The 16692-nt window shown below is 48.2% G+C and overlaps 1 protein-coding gene across 1 annotated transcript in view; it reads right to left on the bottom strand.

The window, feature by feature from the left end:
* Positions 1–16692, bottom strand: part of SKAP1 (src kinase associated phosphoprotein 1) — a 314501-nt gene that overhangs the window by 31383 nt on the left and 266426 nt on the right. The window contains exons 6-10 of the mRNA XM_075559641.1: positions 14607–14684; positions 13653–13736; positions 10759–10883; positions 8402–8465; positions 5900–6109 (exon numbers count right to left, since the gene is read on the bottom strand). Of these exons, the coding sequence (XP_075415756.1) occupies positions 5900–6109; positions 8402–8465; positions 10759–10883; positions 13653–13736; positions 14607–14684 (561 nt within the window). The remainder of the gene's footprint in view (positions 1–5899; positions 6110–8401; positions 8466–10758; positions 10884–13652; positions 13737–14606; positions 14685–16692) is intronic.

Raw genomic sequence — 16692 nt, 5'->3', positions numbered from 1 at the left:
GCAGCAGTTCAATCCCAGACCAGATTCTCTCTGATTTTCACTGTGCCTTTGGAGCCTCCGAGAAATAAAGGAGGACACTGACCATAGAGCTTCCATCTCTCTCGCCACCAAGACCCAGCCCTGTGGTGATGGATGTGAGCCGGGAAGCCCCCAGTGGCTGAAAGTAGGTGCCAGGCAAGAAGCCTTGCGCTGGACTGGAGAGGTTGGGTGTGGTACCTTTAAGGCCTTTGAAAGGCTGAGCTTGGGGAGCAAGCTGACTTCCACAGCAGGCTTTAAATTCAGGGGGCACAGTCCAAATAGAGGGACATACACTTGACCTTGGGCCCTCCTGTGAAGCCAACTGATACCTTCCAATTTCCAAAGGCAGGACAACTGATTATAAGGTGAAAAGAATTTTTGTTGTTGTTGCTCTTGTTGTTCACCAAAGGGGCAGGTTAAACAATGAACCCTCCCCATTTTCTTAACGTGTGATTTCTTTTCATTTTAAATAGATGATTCCGAAAATTGTTTGATTTAGGCTGAAGAGCTCGTTGAACTTCCTGATGAGAACCGTTAGACATTTTTAGCATTACATCTACGGAGATACATCTTCATTTCAGAGAGAATTAAAATTTATGTGCTAGCTCAACTTTAAACAGTAATAGATTATAATGGTCCTCGCTCCTAATAGGGCATATGGGACCCCAACCTTACATAGGTTTTAAATAAATTAACCTCTAAAGATTACTGTCCACTTATTACATTAAATGCTCTACTTGATTCCCAAATATCTCATCTCAGTTGGGAAGGCAGCTGAGAAAGATTCCGTTAACCGTGTGAACACGTGAGAGAACCACGGGGCATCACAAATGAGCACCGGTATCCGGAGAGTCGATTTCAATCAACACTCTTGGCACGATGTCAGGGACACTAATGAGAGGCTGAGAGGAAGAGGACATTGAATCCACCTCGGAGGGGCTGAGAGGAGCCAGCTTCCCATGACACCTGGCTCCTTCCTGAAGCACCGCTCTGGCTCTGCCCTGCCACCAACGAAGCCGACGCAGAGACTCGTATTCGAAAGACGATCAGATCAGGAAGAGGGTGAACTCATCCCCTCAAATCAACGTGGCAGCGGCTCAACCTACGCCGAATGCATCACCGTGCAGCCAGAGTCCAGGTGCTCTGCGACAGACGCGACACAAACACGGAGGGAGAGACTGGACGTGCAGAGAGAACAGGCGGAAAGGTGGAAATGGAGCTCACGCCAGGCCGTGGCCCAGCGAGGTCCTAAATCTCACAGATGTTACAGCATCTCTTCAGACAACACCGAAAAACCAACCAACCGACCGAGCAAGAGGCCCATCCTACACTTAGTTCTCTGTTGTGCAGTGTCCCCTGATCTGCAGCCCCAAGTGTTTGGGTTCAAGCTGGACGGGGAAGTCTTGACGTCGAAGGCATTACATTTCAGTGTGCTAACTGCCGCCCTCGAAATGTACCTCATTTCATCGGCACCTCGTAGGGTCTCCAGGGGTTGACGCTTCCCGAGTAAGCTGTCAGGCCTTTCTCCTGAGGTGCTCCGGGGTGGACTGGAACCAGTCACCTTTCAGAGCGAGTTAACGGTTTGTACCACGCAAGGTCTCCCGATGAGAATCGAGCACACGCTGATTGAGGTGGGAGAGGTCCCCCTCCCCCCCCAATAACTGGGGCCAGGGCTCCAAGCAAGCTTAATTCCAGCTGAATAGTTCAGACGTGTCCCTGAAGAGACACAGTGGGGGAGATGTGTGGGACGTCACGGGCTGGGACTAGGGAAGAGCCTTCCAGGTCGAAGACACGGCCCAAATCCACTTCGGAGGCCGGCCAGCAGCAGCCACAGCCGCAGCCCCGTGCGACCCGGGGCCGAGGTGCTGAGAAGGGAGGGCGAGAAAAGGCCCTCTCAGGGACTGCTGCTTTCCTACCAAATTGGAAATGGCTTTCTTTATAAACTTTGCATATTCGGTATTTGTTCCTTTCCCGCCTTGCCCTCCCTTCCCATCGACCACTTGTGGGCCTGGACAGCTGTCCAGGGGGAAAAGAACCCACAGCATGCTTATTTCCATTGGATGCACATTAAAAACCAAAGCACAGTTGCATGCTTTGTTATAGAGCAATCTGGGTTTGGGGTCTATGATAAGCACCCCCAAGGCAGGTGGGCAGCCCTGGAATGTGCACAGACATGTCCAGGGAGGGGCTCGCATGGCTTTTCCTTTTGGTCCCTAGGAATCTCTGTTACCAGGGCAGCTGCTGCTGGTCCTCTGTTCCCCCAGCACCTCGCTGGACTCTAGTCTCAAGGTCCCACACAGTGAAAAACCCGATAAAAATTGTCCTTTTATGGAATCTTGGATCATGAAACTGTGCTGGCCTGTAACATAATTTCAGGGGGGTGAGGAAGGGCTGAGAAGAGCTTCCAACCTTCTCCATATTGCGGTAGCATTTCTTTGCAGTAGTTCTCGGCAGTTTAATCGACTGCAAATGAGATCTTAAAAATCAAGGGGCCCCAGATGCTCCACGCGGAGGCTCAGAGGGTCCACCAGATGCCAACCTCGACACTCTTCTACAAGGGGCTGTTTTCCGTGGTCCAGCCGAAAACCTGGGGAGGAGAGTGCCAGCCACGTAGCTCATGACCCCATGCTGAATGCGCGGTAGTGTGCTTCACTTGATGACCCATCCATTATCTTGATTCGGAAAAATAATATTTTATTGACTTGCTATGTGTGCCAGGCACTTTCCCTTCTACTCAGAAGCTCGTCCTGGTGATGCTCCGGAGGAGAGATCATCCTCACAGAGAGCGCGGGCGTGTGGAAGCCCCATCCCAGAGGAAGGATCAGCAGGACCGTGGGTGCTTACCAGTTTCCACAGATCTGCTACAATAAAGCAAGCGGCACAGGCCCAAGCCGTGGGATTATTGGTGGGTGTGCAAGGCTAGCACGATCCAACACTGTCCGGCTGTCCCTCCACCCAGCACCTGGCCTGGCAGTAGAACTTGGCCTGAGCAGAAGGTAGGCTCTGTATTCCATCTGCTCAGGATGTTCAGTTTCACCTGCTTCATACACGTAGCTGAAAACGCTCAAACGGACTGTCTCAGGTCCTATTTAAGCATCCCCCCAAATATCGTATCGCATACCGCTGCCATTGACCTGATTCCAACTCAACGCGACCCTAGATAGGGGTTTCAAGGCTGCAAATCTCCACAGGAACAGTGGACTGGCTTTGGGTTTGGACCGCTGACCTTGTGGTTAGCAGCCCAAGGCCTCCTTCACCGCTGTCCTTCGCCGAATGCTCACTGTATACTGGAGTGTGAGTTTAAGGGTTTTTCATGGCCCAGTTCTAGGCTCCTCACAGCACCCTTGTCAGGTAGCTACTGCTGTTCTTCCCATTTTACAGATGGGAAAAGTCACACGGAGAGAAGGCACCACACGTGCTTCAGTCTTACAGCCAGCGAGTGGCACAGCAGATCCCTTCCGACTCCGGAACGCTGTCTCCACCGGGGATCCCAGGCTGGGTCTCATCTGCCGGCTACTCTGTGTGGGGACAGGTGGTCTCGTGCGAAGCGAGCCTAGGGAGAGGTAGCCGGTCCTCTTGAGTCCTCTCTCAGTTCCTCTCAGGCTTTCGGTGTGGCACGTGCAAAACTCTGAAGGCCGTTTCAGAAACACCCAGCCGGGCGGAGGAGTGGATGAGGAGCTGGGTGATAAAGACTTGTGGTTGAAATATTCATAACGGTATTAAATGCCAACATCTCCCAGCGCCCAAGCTGTCTCTAAAAGCCGTGATGGATAGAGGCTTTTCGGAAAGAACCTGCGGACTGGGCACAGCATTGCCCTTGGGAAACTGAAGGAGGCCAGGTCGCCCCTGGGCTGTGAACTTGGAGAAAGCGGCCCTGGCTTTCTTACCGGTGACCTTCGCCCCTTGCAGGGGGCCGATGTGCAGACAGGGCCAGTGGCTTTTCTTCAGGACTTTGGGTTACCCCAACATCATCAATGGGTGTGGCTTTTGAGGCCTATGCTGATCCCCTCCCCTTCAGAGCTGCATTGGCTGAGGACAGGTGAGCAGGGGGGAGGAGCCAATCATAGACAACAGAGCTCTCACCTGGAGTAAAGTGATGGGCCCAAACTCTTCCCTTTTCCCTTCTCTTTTTGGCTCTGCTTCTCTGCGCTCAGAGAAGGCAAGCATCCTTTGAGGTATCACTGTGGCAAATGAAAGAAGACTGAGCGGTCCAGTGAGCCCTGCCCAGAGCCCTCTGCCACCGTTGTTACCTGGAGTGGCCTGTCCGCCCCCCAGGACTCCCCCGGGCCTGGGCCGGAGAGAGTGGACAGAGAGCTTACTAAGATTCTGGCCAAGTGGGGGAGTGCGTCTCCTTTGAGAGTGTGTTGTGAGTTAGATCCGTTTCTGCACCCTGCTGTTGCAATGGAGCCGACTGTGAAAGGGAAGATTCTCAGAGGAGCTGTGTTTTAATGTAGCAATTTGATTCAATTTTCCACTCTATAAAATTACCCATCACTGCTCGTTGCTTTCCAACAGACACCTTCACTCTTAATTTAACAATCCTATCGAATTCTGCCAGGGAAATTGGAAAAATTTATCACCTGTGAAATTTTATTTTCCTTTGGTTGTATCTGTTTTTGTAAAACTTCATTAACGACGATGACTTGCTGAGGAAATTATCATTTTTTTTTTAACTTCAGACACAAGAAATGGCTCGACCTCAACCAAGATCTCATTTGCATAATAAAACACAACAAAAAGGCTGGAGAAGTCGGCACTGGCAGAGGCGGAAAGTGCTGGAAGCACGCTGGGTGGCTGGTGGTCGGAGGCCCCCAGCAGGGAGGAGACAGGTGGCCCCAGAAAAGAGCCCCGCTCCTGGGCTCCGGAAGCCACGCCGTGGCTTCTCCCTGAGGGAAGAGATTGAGTGTCCCTCTGAGGCTGGACCCTCTCCTTAGATCCTCAGGAGGCCTTGAGATGCCCTGAGCAGCCAGAGGATGCTCTTAGCCACCAGCCCAGTCTTCAGGAGCTTGAGTGTTGGCTTCACCTTGGTTCCTAAATTCACCTGGGATTGAGGGTTACATTGCTATAAATTTAGGCTTAACTTGAGTTTCTCAGCAGAGCACTGAACTCCTGGCAAATTTCCACAGGAGTGATCTTACTGAGAGGACTGGGAGATTCAGCATTCCCGTGGTCTAACGACCTCACAATTAAAAGGCTCAGGCTTCAGTGTTCCAGGCTGACCCCCACTGTGCTTCGCAGTGTTCACCAGCTGCTGTTACCCCACGAGGAGTGGCCATGCGGAAGCAGTGATGACGGCACGTTTTTGAGACACCAGTTATGCCTCCGGGAAAAAAAAAAGGCAACGTATTCAGTAGACCTGCTGTTGTGGCAGGCAGAGAAACCATGTTAGGATTATTTTTAAGAGATGTGATTTGATTTGTGGTATGTCTGAGCAAGGGAGTAATCGGTTGTGCGCCAGCAGAGTTTTACTGGGTTACTGGAAAGGGGATCGGTATTGATGTACATTCCTACAGACTTTGGATAGCCTTCATAATTTCGCAGCGACTTTCCATTATTCTCATAACTACCCAGACAAGGAGTGAGAGGAGGGGGTTTGGATGACTCATCTCGAAGTCACAGTAAGCTCCGACATGACGCTTCAGAAATTACTCTGTAAGGCACAGGTGAAAGAGACCCGTTCGTCAAGCCCACCCTGCTCTCAGAGCAGGGCAGCGCTTCTATGCTGAGCACTGTGGGAGGGTCCCTAAAGCATCCCAGCATTCTCTCCTTCAGAAGGCGAGCTTTCAGTGTGGCTTCCTCCGGCGTTTTCAACGTTATATTCTTCTACAGGTCATACGTTTCTGAGATGAGCAGACGACAATTACAAGATCCGATTTCTCACCTGGTAAGACTTCATAAATATCTTCTTCTTCTTTCTCCTCCGCAGACTCGTTGATCCCCACAGCGCCAGGCAAGATGACGGGTCTGCCCTGGGAACCAGGATTGGGGGCATCAAAGCCATCGATGTCATCATAGGTCTCTTCTCCTTCCTCCCTCTCCTCCTCCCCCTCCTCTTCCTCCTCTTCATATGGAATGGTTAAGGAGCTCAGATCTGCCAGGGCAAAGATGAGAATGAATCATAATCGAGGGAAATAAAATAAGGCTGAGAAGGGAAGAAGGGGAAGGAGGAGGAGGGATTGGAATAAAACATGTCAAAAGAAAATGAAACACTAGGTTAAGTGCTGTTATTTCTAATACGGGCCTTGGTGGCAGGAAATCTACAGAAAAGGCCAGGCCAGCACTGCGTCAGGTTTAAACCATCAACATAAATCCTTTCTTGCAATAAAACTTGATCAGGATGGAGCAGCCCTGAAAAGTATGGGTGTGTGAATGAGAACACGGGGTGAAGGGGAGAAAATAGGCCAGCGCAGGAAATGCCAGCGTTCCATGCACTGCTCGTCAAGTGGAAAACTGGAAGAGTGAGTGATGGCCTGTGGGTCTCCCGGGAGCAGAGCCGGGGGTGGGGTGGGGGGGAGGCATGGTGGCTCCTCAACAAGCTCACTGCAGAGTTTCACACAAGTTTCTCTGTAAAGAGAAAAATGGGCCCAAACCAAAAGAAAGTGGGGGAAGGAGAAAAATGGAGCAGTCTCGTCCAAGACCAAATGGAACGACTGGGCAAGGTAGTTACAAGGGCCTTTTGCGACTGTACAGTCTGGCTGACCTTAAAGTGGGTCACAGCATCGAGGACTTTGAGCCACTGCAGCACTGGGGAGCACCAGGGAGGGGGTACTGGTGTATTTTAATGGGGACCGGGAAAGGTGCATTCTCTGACGTGCAGTACAGAGTGCTCTCTGAAACCCTGCGGAGGCGCCTCTGCAGGATGGGCGAGTACCGTCAGCGTACTCCAGGGAAGGGCAGGATGGAGAGGCGTCCAACGCTCATTTCAAAATACAATAAAACTGTTTGGCTTGATGAGGCTTTTCATAAAGGCGGCGCAGCAATTTTCCTCTGAATTCTGGTGCCACCTTGTATGAGGAAAGGATCAGAGCTACAGTTGAGGCTTCAACCATATGTTATTATTATTTTTGTTTAAAAATAAAATGGAATGAATAATTTCTTCAATGTGGGATTCTGAAAGGACCACAGGGTACAGCTCAATAAAGCTGCTTTGAGTTTTATGGAGGTTTACACACTTAGGGGGATATTACACGCATAAATCCACGGCACCTAGATGAGAGTGTACCCTGTAGTCTTGCCATCAGTGCTCATGTTTGCCTAGTTCCAGTCCATTATGCGTGATGCTCTTGGTAGATGCAAGAGTTTGTTTTTGTGAGAACAAAAACAGAACTGAGTGAAACAGGCAATTCTTGTAATTAAAGTGCTGGTGCGTCTTTCTTCTCTATCCACCATAAAACCTTACAGCAAAATAGCAAGCGGAGATGAAGAGGCTTGGGGTTTTTAGGAAGACATCTTATACCTGGGTCTTGGGCTAGGCACAAAGTTGGCCTTGCCCCCTCCCTCACTGTGAAGGCAGGGTTCTGCCGCAGTGGCATCTGAGTGGCACACTCAAGATTGTCTACTTCTCTCTGCCAGACCACACCCAGACAATGCTTCTTTGGCCACGGTCACTGCTGTGCCTGCAGACTGGCCAGCAGAGGGTACTCTAAGAGCAGTCATTTAACATGGTCAGGGCAGGACTCTTCCTACCTCAAAGAATGGATTGGGAAAGAAAGGGCTTGGGAAATAGCAATATGCTTTTTAATAGCCAAATGCCTCTGAAGGCCAGTGAAATTAGTGGATATTTTTCTTTCCTACCAAGACTAAACCGAGATGATGTCGGCCCCCAATTGCACCTAGGTGACTTGACATTTGATCTCACGCGAATTTTCTTTCCAGAATCTAAGGGACTGGCAGACCTTGACTTACTAGGTTAAGCTGGTTTTCAGTATTTTCTAATGATGGCAAATATTACAGTCTTTCCTGAAGGCAGGTGAATGAGCTAGAACGATAACGGGAGGTCATCTGCAGGTTGGCTATTTCTTTACCTTCTGTTTCAGACATGACACCGTTTGTTGTTAAAATACGGGAGATATGGTGGGAAGTTGGAAGGAAAAAATGGCACAAAAGGATGTATTGAGCCAATAAAATGATTTAAAAAAAGGATGTATTGAAGCTTATAACTATATTTATGCAGTATTACTTCAGCTGAAAACCCATTCGAGAAGTATCGTTTTTTGGGGGTGGGGTGGGGGGTGGTTTCCAGCAGTTTTATTGGCCTGTAGTTTACATATCATACAATTTTCAATAGTTCAATCATATCAAGGAGAATTGTAAAATCACTACCCTATCCAGAGAGCATCTACCCCATACCCCCAAGAAGTATTCTTATAAAAATGACACCTACCCTTTAGCAAGAAGCTTATCTGATCCACCCAGTCTCTGGCTTCAGCTGGATTAGAGGCTGTAAACTAGAGAAAAATTAGCGAGTTAATTTAGTAACTTCTCTAACATTTCCATAATCCCGATAGGGAAGTTTAAGGGGAGGAAAGACGTGAGTGGAGATTCATGATCAAATTTAAAGCTCAGGGTTCTCTGCCTGCTGAATGTTTAGAAAAAAGACCCCATACTTGTCTTGGTTTCTTCAGCAAACCTGCACATTCAGAGCCAGAGCTACACCATGGGCAGACATTCATTCCTGGGCAAGCGCGTCCATTTGGTCACCTGCTCATTCAGCAGACATTTATCTGACTACAGAAACCAAATCAACGCTCTTGCCTTCAAAGCGTACTGCCGCAGGCATGAAGACAATACACATCCATGAAATGCGTCTGATAACAACTGACTGTGGGCAGGAGCAAGGGAGTGATTACCACCGCCTAGAATCGGTCACGGGGGTGGCTGAGGTAGTGCTGTTTGGGTCGGGTTCGAAACGAACCCGTGGAACCTGAATGCAGGGGGCACTGGGCAGTTCAGGCAGGGAGAGCCATGCCTGAAGACTAAGCGCAGAGGAAGCGGGAGAGTGGAGGGTCAGAGAGGAGTTGATAGAAGGCCTCTGAGGCCTAGAAGTTCAGGCTTAAAATGTAGACAAGAGGAAGCTACTGGAAATTTGGTGAAAGAGCGGGGGCTTCTTCCACAGCCATGGGAGGAGAGACTGGAACAGGAAGCCATTGGAGACAGAAGACTGACGAGGAGGCTGGGAAACGAGTCCTCTGGGTGATGTGATGGGACTTCACTCTTGTGGTGGCGGTGGGATAAAGAAGCCCAGAAAGCCAAAGGAGACTGCAGGGAAGAATCTACAGACCACGGTAATGATTTGGACTCAATGGGCCAAAGAAAAGAAGAAGTAAACAAACGCTACATTTTGATTCACAGAACCAGCCATTCAAGCATCAGCTCTTAGTTTTTTGATTTTTAAATGAAATAACTCAAAACAACTGTTACTGACAAACAACCACAACCCCAGAACAAAAAAAAAATTTAGCATCTAGCCATCATGCTGTATAGGAGACCTAGCTTTCGGCCAAATGCTTATTAATCTACCTTGTCACACTTAGCTTTTAGAAAATGGATATTCCTATAAAATTTTTGAGAAAATTAGCCTAGACCCATCATACAAACTTTTATCTAGATGAGGCACCATCAGAGTTTAAAGGCAGAAGAACCTAGCAACATGTCTATAGCATCCACCTGGATTTCGTATATCTCTAGAGGACTGTTAAACAGTTTGAACATTTTAAAAATTGCTTAATGGAGACCTAGGTTATTTTATCTCCGTAAGAGTTAACTGCTGTAGAAACACAAAAGGCTGCCCGCAGAGTCTGCAGGCTACTTGAGGGATTAGTATTAATTAATGTTAACACGGGCATCATAGCTGCCTATGCTCTAAACTACGATAAGATAAAAATTACCAATAGGCAGGAAATGAATGTGTGTATACATATGTGAGCGGGCTTCTGAAGTTTGTGGAAAAATCCATTCTCTCTTCATTTCTTTTATCTACAAACTTTTTGATGCCTCTGAGACATATACCTGCACCCTCGTAACCCCCCCCCCCAAAAAAAAAGAGAAACGAAAGAAAAAAAAGGAAAATTCTGGTAAAAATCACTGTAGTCAGAAATTTTTATTGTTTTAATTTTAAAATAAGTAATATGTGTATGAGGTAAAGAGTAAGAAATGTATGAAGCAGAATACAATGAGAAATAAGTCTTTCCTCCCCCCCCCCCTGCCCCTCAGTTTCTATTGCTACTACTGAGTAACCACTGTCACCAACGGCTGAGAAACCCTTTCAAGGCTGGCTGTGCAGTGCATCTTAGGTACAAATGGCTCTAGGAAGGTAATTTTGGACAAGATGAATAGGGGAGTATCAATTATTTTGTGCCCTGCAGTTATCTTTTTCTGAATTCCACAGAAAGACAAAAGATGGTTCGTTGAAAAATAGAGAGAGAATGAGAATTAGTGGCAGACATCAGAGGCACCGAATAAGAACTGGATTGTGCGCTGTAACAAGTCGGAATCTCACGTATGGAGTGAGACTAGGAAGGGGAGGGAGGAACAGGTGGACGGCAGATAAAGTCAGGCTCCTGGAGGAGAGTGGCAACAGAGAGGCGATGATGGGCATGCCGCAGGAAAGCTGAGGACGTGTCGAGGCAGGAGTCGGGATTGGTAAGAAATGCCAGCGTAGCCAAGGCAGGCTGGAACCCGGCGTAGGCAGCACGGCTCCCGTGCCGCACTAAGCGATCACCCCGCCTCCCTTCCTCCTACCTCATAGCTGCGTCGATCCTGGGAGGTCAGTGCAAAGCAGGATTCTTTCTTGCAATCTCTTCGCAGATGGGGGGCCATCCGTACGCTGTAGCCCTTAAGGAGAAAGGTCCCTTTGGGCTGCTTGCCTGCAAGATAAGAAAGCTCCCTGAATCCCTAGAGAGATGCAGCTGCCAAGGGAAGGCATCTTCTCTGGGATGGGAAAGACAAGCACAGAAACAGCTGTTCCGTCCCCAAGGACCCACACCAGGCAAGGGAAGGCTATTAGGGAAGCTTCAGAAGAGGCGACGGTGACAGCGGTGCAGAGATCACTGCCAAGCTAGGGAAACGCAACGCGAAAGGTTGTTTTGCCAAAAGAGTACAACAGAGACAGGGAATTTATTAGAATGTTAAGAGATCTATAATAACAGAAAGAAGGACTTATTACAGCCGGGAGATTGTGGCCGTACATGGGAGGCTCTCGAAGGCTATTACATTGCTGAAGTGTTATTATCCCGGCCAGCGAAGCTCCCATCCGAGGGGAAGGACAGCAGCATGGGGGGAGGACAGGGTGGGGGGACACTGAGCATTCCCGAACCGCCCCCCATGTGGAATTTGGGCTGAACTGCTCCCCTCTTCCCCTATCATTTAGGGGAACATTGAATTAAAAATTAAGCTAATTTAATAATTAAAATGGAGTATTTTATCCTCCTTTCAAGAGGTCAAATTGGGAAGTAGCTGAGTGATGTTAAATATTATTAGGTGATGAGGGAAGAGAGAGAAAAGACTCTTGAGGGAAGGGAAGGAGAGAATTCTCTGCTTTAATCCCTTTAACACACACACACACACACACGCATATTTGAGAAACAGGAACAGAGGCGGTTACGGTCAAGGATTTGGGGTCCTTATGATGTAACTTAGCAGAAGATGTAAATGTCAGGAACCACCATATTTGGGTGATGTCTGCCCTATCACATGCAGAACAGATTGCTTAATAAATGCTTTTTGACAGTAATGGTAAAGACGGCAGTAGGAGTACACGTTTCTCTTTTTTTAACGCAAAAAGGAAAAGGCTCTGTCTTTACCTGGTTGAGGTAAAAGAAATACACAAACACTTTATCTAGTAAGGAAACGTCCGGGGCACAATAAGAGGTAACTGGCCAGAAGGGAGCCAGGCAACAGTGCTTTTTGACACCAGAATCTTTTTTGTTAAAATATCTCTCCTTGTCCTAACTGGCCACTAAAGTGTTTTGTTGTTTCTTTGGTCACCAGATTTTATTTCACCCTGACGGCAAAAATGGTCAATAAAAGTCTCCTAGACGCTCGCTCTTGCTCTCTCTCTCTTACCTGAGTAAAAGATTCTGAATGAACAGACGTGATAACTGGTCTTATGTCCAGATATGTCACCCAGTTATTGAAATACACAGGAAACGATGAATATTTTCACCTCGGTACAAATGCCAGATTAGTTTAAAGATGAAAACAAACCAAGCCACCCCCTGGTTTGTTTGTGTGCATAGACTTCTGAGCAAAATTATGGTGGCAGGATTCGAGAGTGCGCTAGGGTTTGGGAGGGCAAAAAGGGACTTACTTGTTCCTCAGTTTTCAAGCTCTGCCCGCTGTCATGCCCAAGTAGGGTTGCTCCCTTTAGCCTGGGTGGAAAAGGCGCTGAGGGCTGTAAGGTTGAAGGTCAGTGACTGCTCTTGCCAGTAGAGAGGTAGGGGGAGACAACTGCCACAGAGCCAGAGCTCAGGCGGTGCAGTGTAGTGGTTATGTGTTGGGGCTGTGAGCCACAAGGTCAGCAGTTCAAGACCACCAGCTGCTCTGAGTAACTGTAAAGAGTTACAGCTGGAAGCTCAAAGGGGCATCTCCACCTGCTTTACAGGCTCTCTGTGAGTTGACACGGACTCTATTGCAGTGCGTGGCTCTTGGGCAGTTCTTTCCTCTGTCTTCGTGCCAAAGGTACAAGAGGTCCAACGCGAAGTGAATGGAGAGGTGTGTGGTTAAGATGTTCCTAGACCGAATATACAGTTGGGGGTGGGCAGGAAATGATGAGAAGAAAAAGGGTCATCCCTGGATCACAGGCCTCTTTACAAAGCCTCAGGAAGAACTGCCGGGAAGAAGCAATTCTTGGAATGATTCTTGGGCAACCCAACTCTGTAGAAGGGCCTGTCCTCTCTGATGTACCACGATCACTTCCGCCTTGTATGTTTTTTGTAGCTGCCTTCAATTTGTGCTTCTAGGCTCTGTTTTCACAAGCTAAGCAACAGTGCTAAATATGAATGGGAGGTCTTCTAGGGCTAGCTCATGAGTGCTGTGCTTGACGGAGTCAGCGCAGCTCATTAAGAAGCGGACTCTTCCCCGAGTCAACACTTCACTGCGGCTGCCATCTGGCTGAAGGCTGTCTCCTGGGCACAGGACCCATTTGGGTCTCAACACTCCGCGGCTCTAGGGATGTCCCCTGGGCTACGTCTCAGTAGTCGGCAGGGTCTCATTAGGAGCATGCGCTTAGAGAACAGGCACTGTTGGGGGACTGTTTCTGGAAAGTAGGTGAGCCGTTTGCATCTTTCTGAATTATTGCTTCCCAATATTTGAGCAGTCTTCATAACGACTGTAAAGTGTTCAAAGTCCTTGTCTTTAAAATGTGATCACATTGTGTCATTAGGCCTAATAGGAGATAACCCTTTGATATGCCGACTCCACTAACAGTTTTTAATCGTGAGAGACATTTTTCCATTGACCTTTGGGGCTTTGGTTCTAGGCATGTGCGTCTTTACCCATTCCTATTTCTTCCCCAAGCAGGTTCTTTCATGAGTGTTAGTTAAGGACTGTTACCTTGAGCTCTAAGAGCTTGGAAATTTACGAAGTGCTTGTATCCAGGAGGGAGCTGCTGCTGCGTGCAAATAAAGAACACTTACTTTTCTCATTAGCGTAGTAGTAGAACAGGCCTCTGCTGACAACACACCAGCGCTTGTGCCACTCCGATCCAAAGAAACTATGATCTAAACAGAACAGCAGTTGGGGACATAAATTCAGGTAACTACAGTGACTGAGGCGTCTGTAAAATCCGACAGCAGCCAGTCCAGTGCGTTATGGTTCGAGTTCGGGGTTAATGGACTGCAAAGCCCTCCCATCACGCCCACAGGTTACCCCGTATTGATTCAGAGTCCGGAGGACTAACTCCGGTAAAGGTCCGAGTTCGAAACAGGGCTGCCTGCTCGGCCCCTCACCGCTGTCCCTTTCGTTCACTTCCTGGAGGAGACGGCTTGAAAAACTCCATTTTCTGCGAACTTTTTGACGGCCTGTGTATATCGTTCAGATTCTGCGCCCGGCCTATATTTTTCAAAGTCTCCATGCGCCTCGGCGGCTGATAAGCATGTCGCCATCGGCATGGCTATGACAACGGCTTTCTCCGTGCTAAGCCCACGCGCCCGTCAGCGTCAACCTTGGACGGCCAAGCCCATGCTAATCAAATTCACCCGGAGCTCGGCTCTGCGCTTGACTGAAATGTGGGCATTTGCTGCTTCATCTACGGTACCAACACTGAGCGGAGAGGCCAAGAATAGTATCATTCACTCAGTCAACAAGTGTTTATCGAATACCTATTGTGTGTCAGGCTCCTGGGGGACAGTACAGAACACGGTTAAGCCAGTCTCTGGCCCCACGACGTCACTAATCTGGTTTGTACGCTGAAGATTTTGAGTTCTCTCTCTTCCGCCTTCTTTTGTTCCATTGTTTTGGTTTTTTTTGGCCCTAACTTGCCGGCCACAGCGTGGGGCACAGAGAACACACCCAACGTATTAGTCCTCTTTCTCCTTATTTTCTTCCCTTCCCTTCTTGGAATGTTGGAGATCTATGGATCCAATCAGTACCTCGGCTTTTCTTCTCTAAGTAGCCTTGCTTCAGGATGTTGTCAAGGTCTTGGACTCCTCTTGTGATGGCTTCCACCCCTGTAGGAGACAACACGCAGCAAACACATCGTTACCACCTGCCAGCATCTCCGTCCTGCGGGTCGTGTTACCTAAGGGGCATTCATGGAGGGGCGCAACAAAGGGCGCCTGCTGAACTCCAGCAGAAAGCGATTTCTCTGTGATTGGAAAAACCTCCGCTTTTCTTTCTTTCCAATTGTCTGTGATGCTCAAATTGTTTAACAAGCATCTAGGATTTAATTTTAACTTACTTTTTTTCTTTTAAGTATCTGCTGCTTTAAAAAAATCATTTTATTGAGACTCACACAACTCATCACAATCCATACATGCATCACTTGTGTGAACCACACTTATACATTCGTTGCCCTCATCGTTCTCAAAATTCGCCTTCCGCTTGGGTTCCTGGAATCAGCTCATTTTCCTTTTTTCCCTCCCTGCTCCCCCCTCCCTCATGAACCCTTAATAATTTATAAATTATTATTTTGTCTTATCTTACACTGCTCAGCGTCTCCCTTTACCCACTTTCCTGTTGCCCATCACCCAGAGAGGAGGCCATATGTAGATCCCCGAGATCAGTTCCCCCTTTCTACCCCCACTTCCCTCCCGGTTAACTTAATTTTTAAAGATGTTGATCAGAAGGGCTTCTTTAAATATTAAAAAAAACATTTTATTAGGGACTCATACAACTCTTATCACAATCCATACGTACATAAATTGTGTAAAGCATATCGGTACGTTCTTTGTCCTCACCATTTTCAAAGCATTTGCTCTCCACTTGAGCCCTTTTTCCCCTCCCTCCCTGCTCCCCCCCCATGAGCCCTTGATAATTTATCAATTATTATTTTGTCATATCTTGCCCTCTCTGACGTCTCCCTTCACCCCCTTTTCTGTTGTCTGTCCCCCAGGGAGGAGGTCACATGTGGATCCTTGTAATCGGTTCCCTCTTTCCAACCCACTCACCCTCCACTCTCCCAGCATCGCCCCTCACACCCCTGGTCCTGAAGGGATCGTCCACCCTGGATTCCCTGTGCCTCCAGCTCCCATATGCACCAGTGTACAACCTCTGCTCTATCCAGATTAACAAGGTAGAATTCGGATCATGATTTCTTTATCTGCTAAACATTCGTTTGTAGTTTGGATAGGTCTCCGAAGTACTTCCTGATTGGCTACAAAAGGACCCGAGGGAATTATGAAGCTGCTGTGGACAGAAACTCTTAAATGGAACAATCACATTCAAATCACCGCAAGCCCAACCGCCCTCAGCGTTGGGTCAGACTTCACCAGAAACAGTCACCTGGGCGGGGTGGGGGAGGGATGGGGGAGGAGAAGGCGAGGGTCGCACTCACTTCTTAAGGAAGGACAGTCACCTGCGTGAACCAGATCCGTTCAGTTCACACAAAACAAGCTGGTAGTGACAGCCAAATCCTGGTTTCTTCAAAGTTCCAGAAAGAGTCTAGGAAAAATAGGAGGGGAGGGGGGGAAGGAGGGAAAAAAAGAGGAGCAGATCGCAAGGGCTCAATGGGAAGTAAACGTCCAGAAAAAGAGCGATGGAATATATGTACCAATATGTCGATGCAATTGAGGTGTGGGTTGTAGCAAGAGTTGTAAGAGCCCCCAGCAAAATGATTAAAAATAAATAAAATAAAAAGAACTATAAGGGGAAAAAAAGTCTGAGTCTCCTAAAGTAGAGCCTGGAGATGATACTGGCCTTGAGTTGCAGTCTGCTTACATTCGTGGCTTTCAATTAGTCTCAGCAGCACAAATGTATTTAAGAGCTCCATCCGTCCACCACTACTGGACTCCCTTTTCAGAAGGGAAGGGCAAAGGGCAGAGGTGAAGAGGATGGAGCTGACGCCTCTAGAAAGAACATGGAACAAGAACAAACTAACCCCCCCACGCATTAAAAGGTCCAACTGTGCATTTCCGAATTAGGAAAGATGAAGGGAGTAAGCTAGCAGTGGTGATATTTATTTTTGTGTGTGTGCCCAAACGCAATCAAATTCAGGTAGAGTCATCTATGAGTCAACTG

This window comes from Tenrec ecaudatus, chromosome 10, assembly GCF_050624435.1.
Source record: "Tenrec ecaudatus isolate mTenEca1 chromosome 10, mTenEca1.hap1, whole genome shotgun sequence".
Classification (NCBI taxonomy): Eukaryota; Metazoa; Chordata; class Mammalia; order Afrosoricida; family Tenrecidae; genus Tenrec; species Tenrec ecaudatus.
This window is presented reverse-complemented; position numbering and strand designations above follow the sequence as displayed.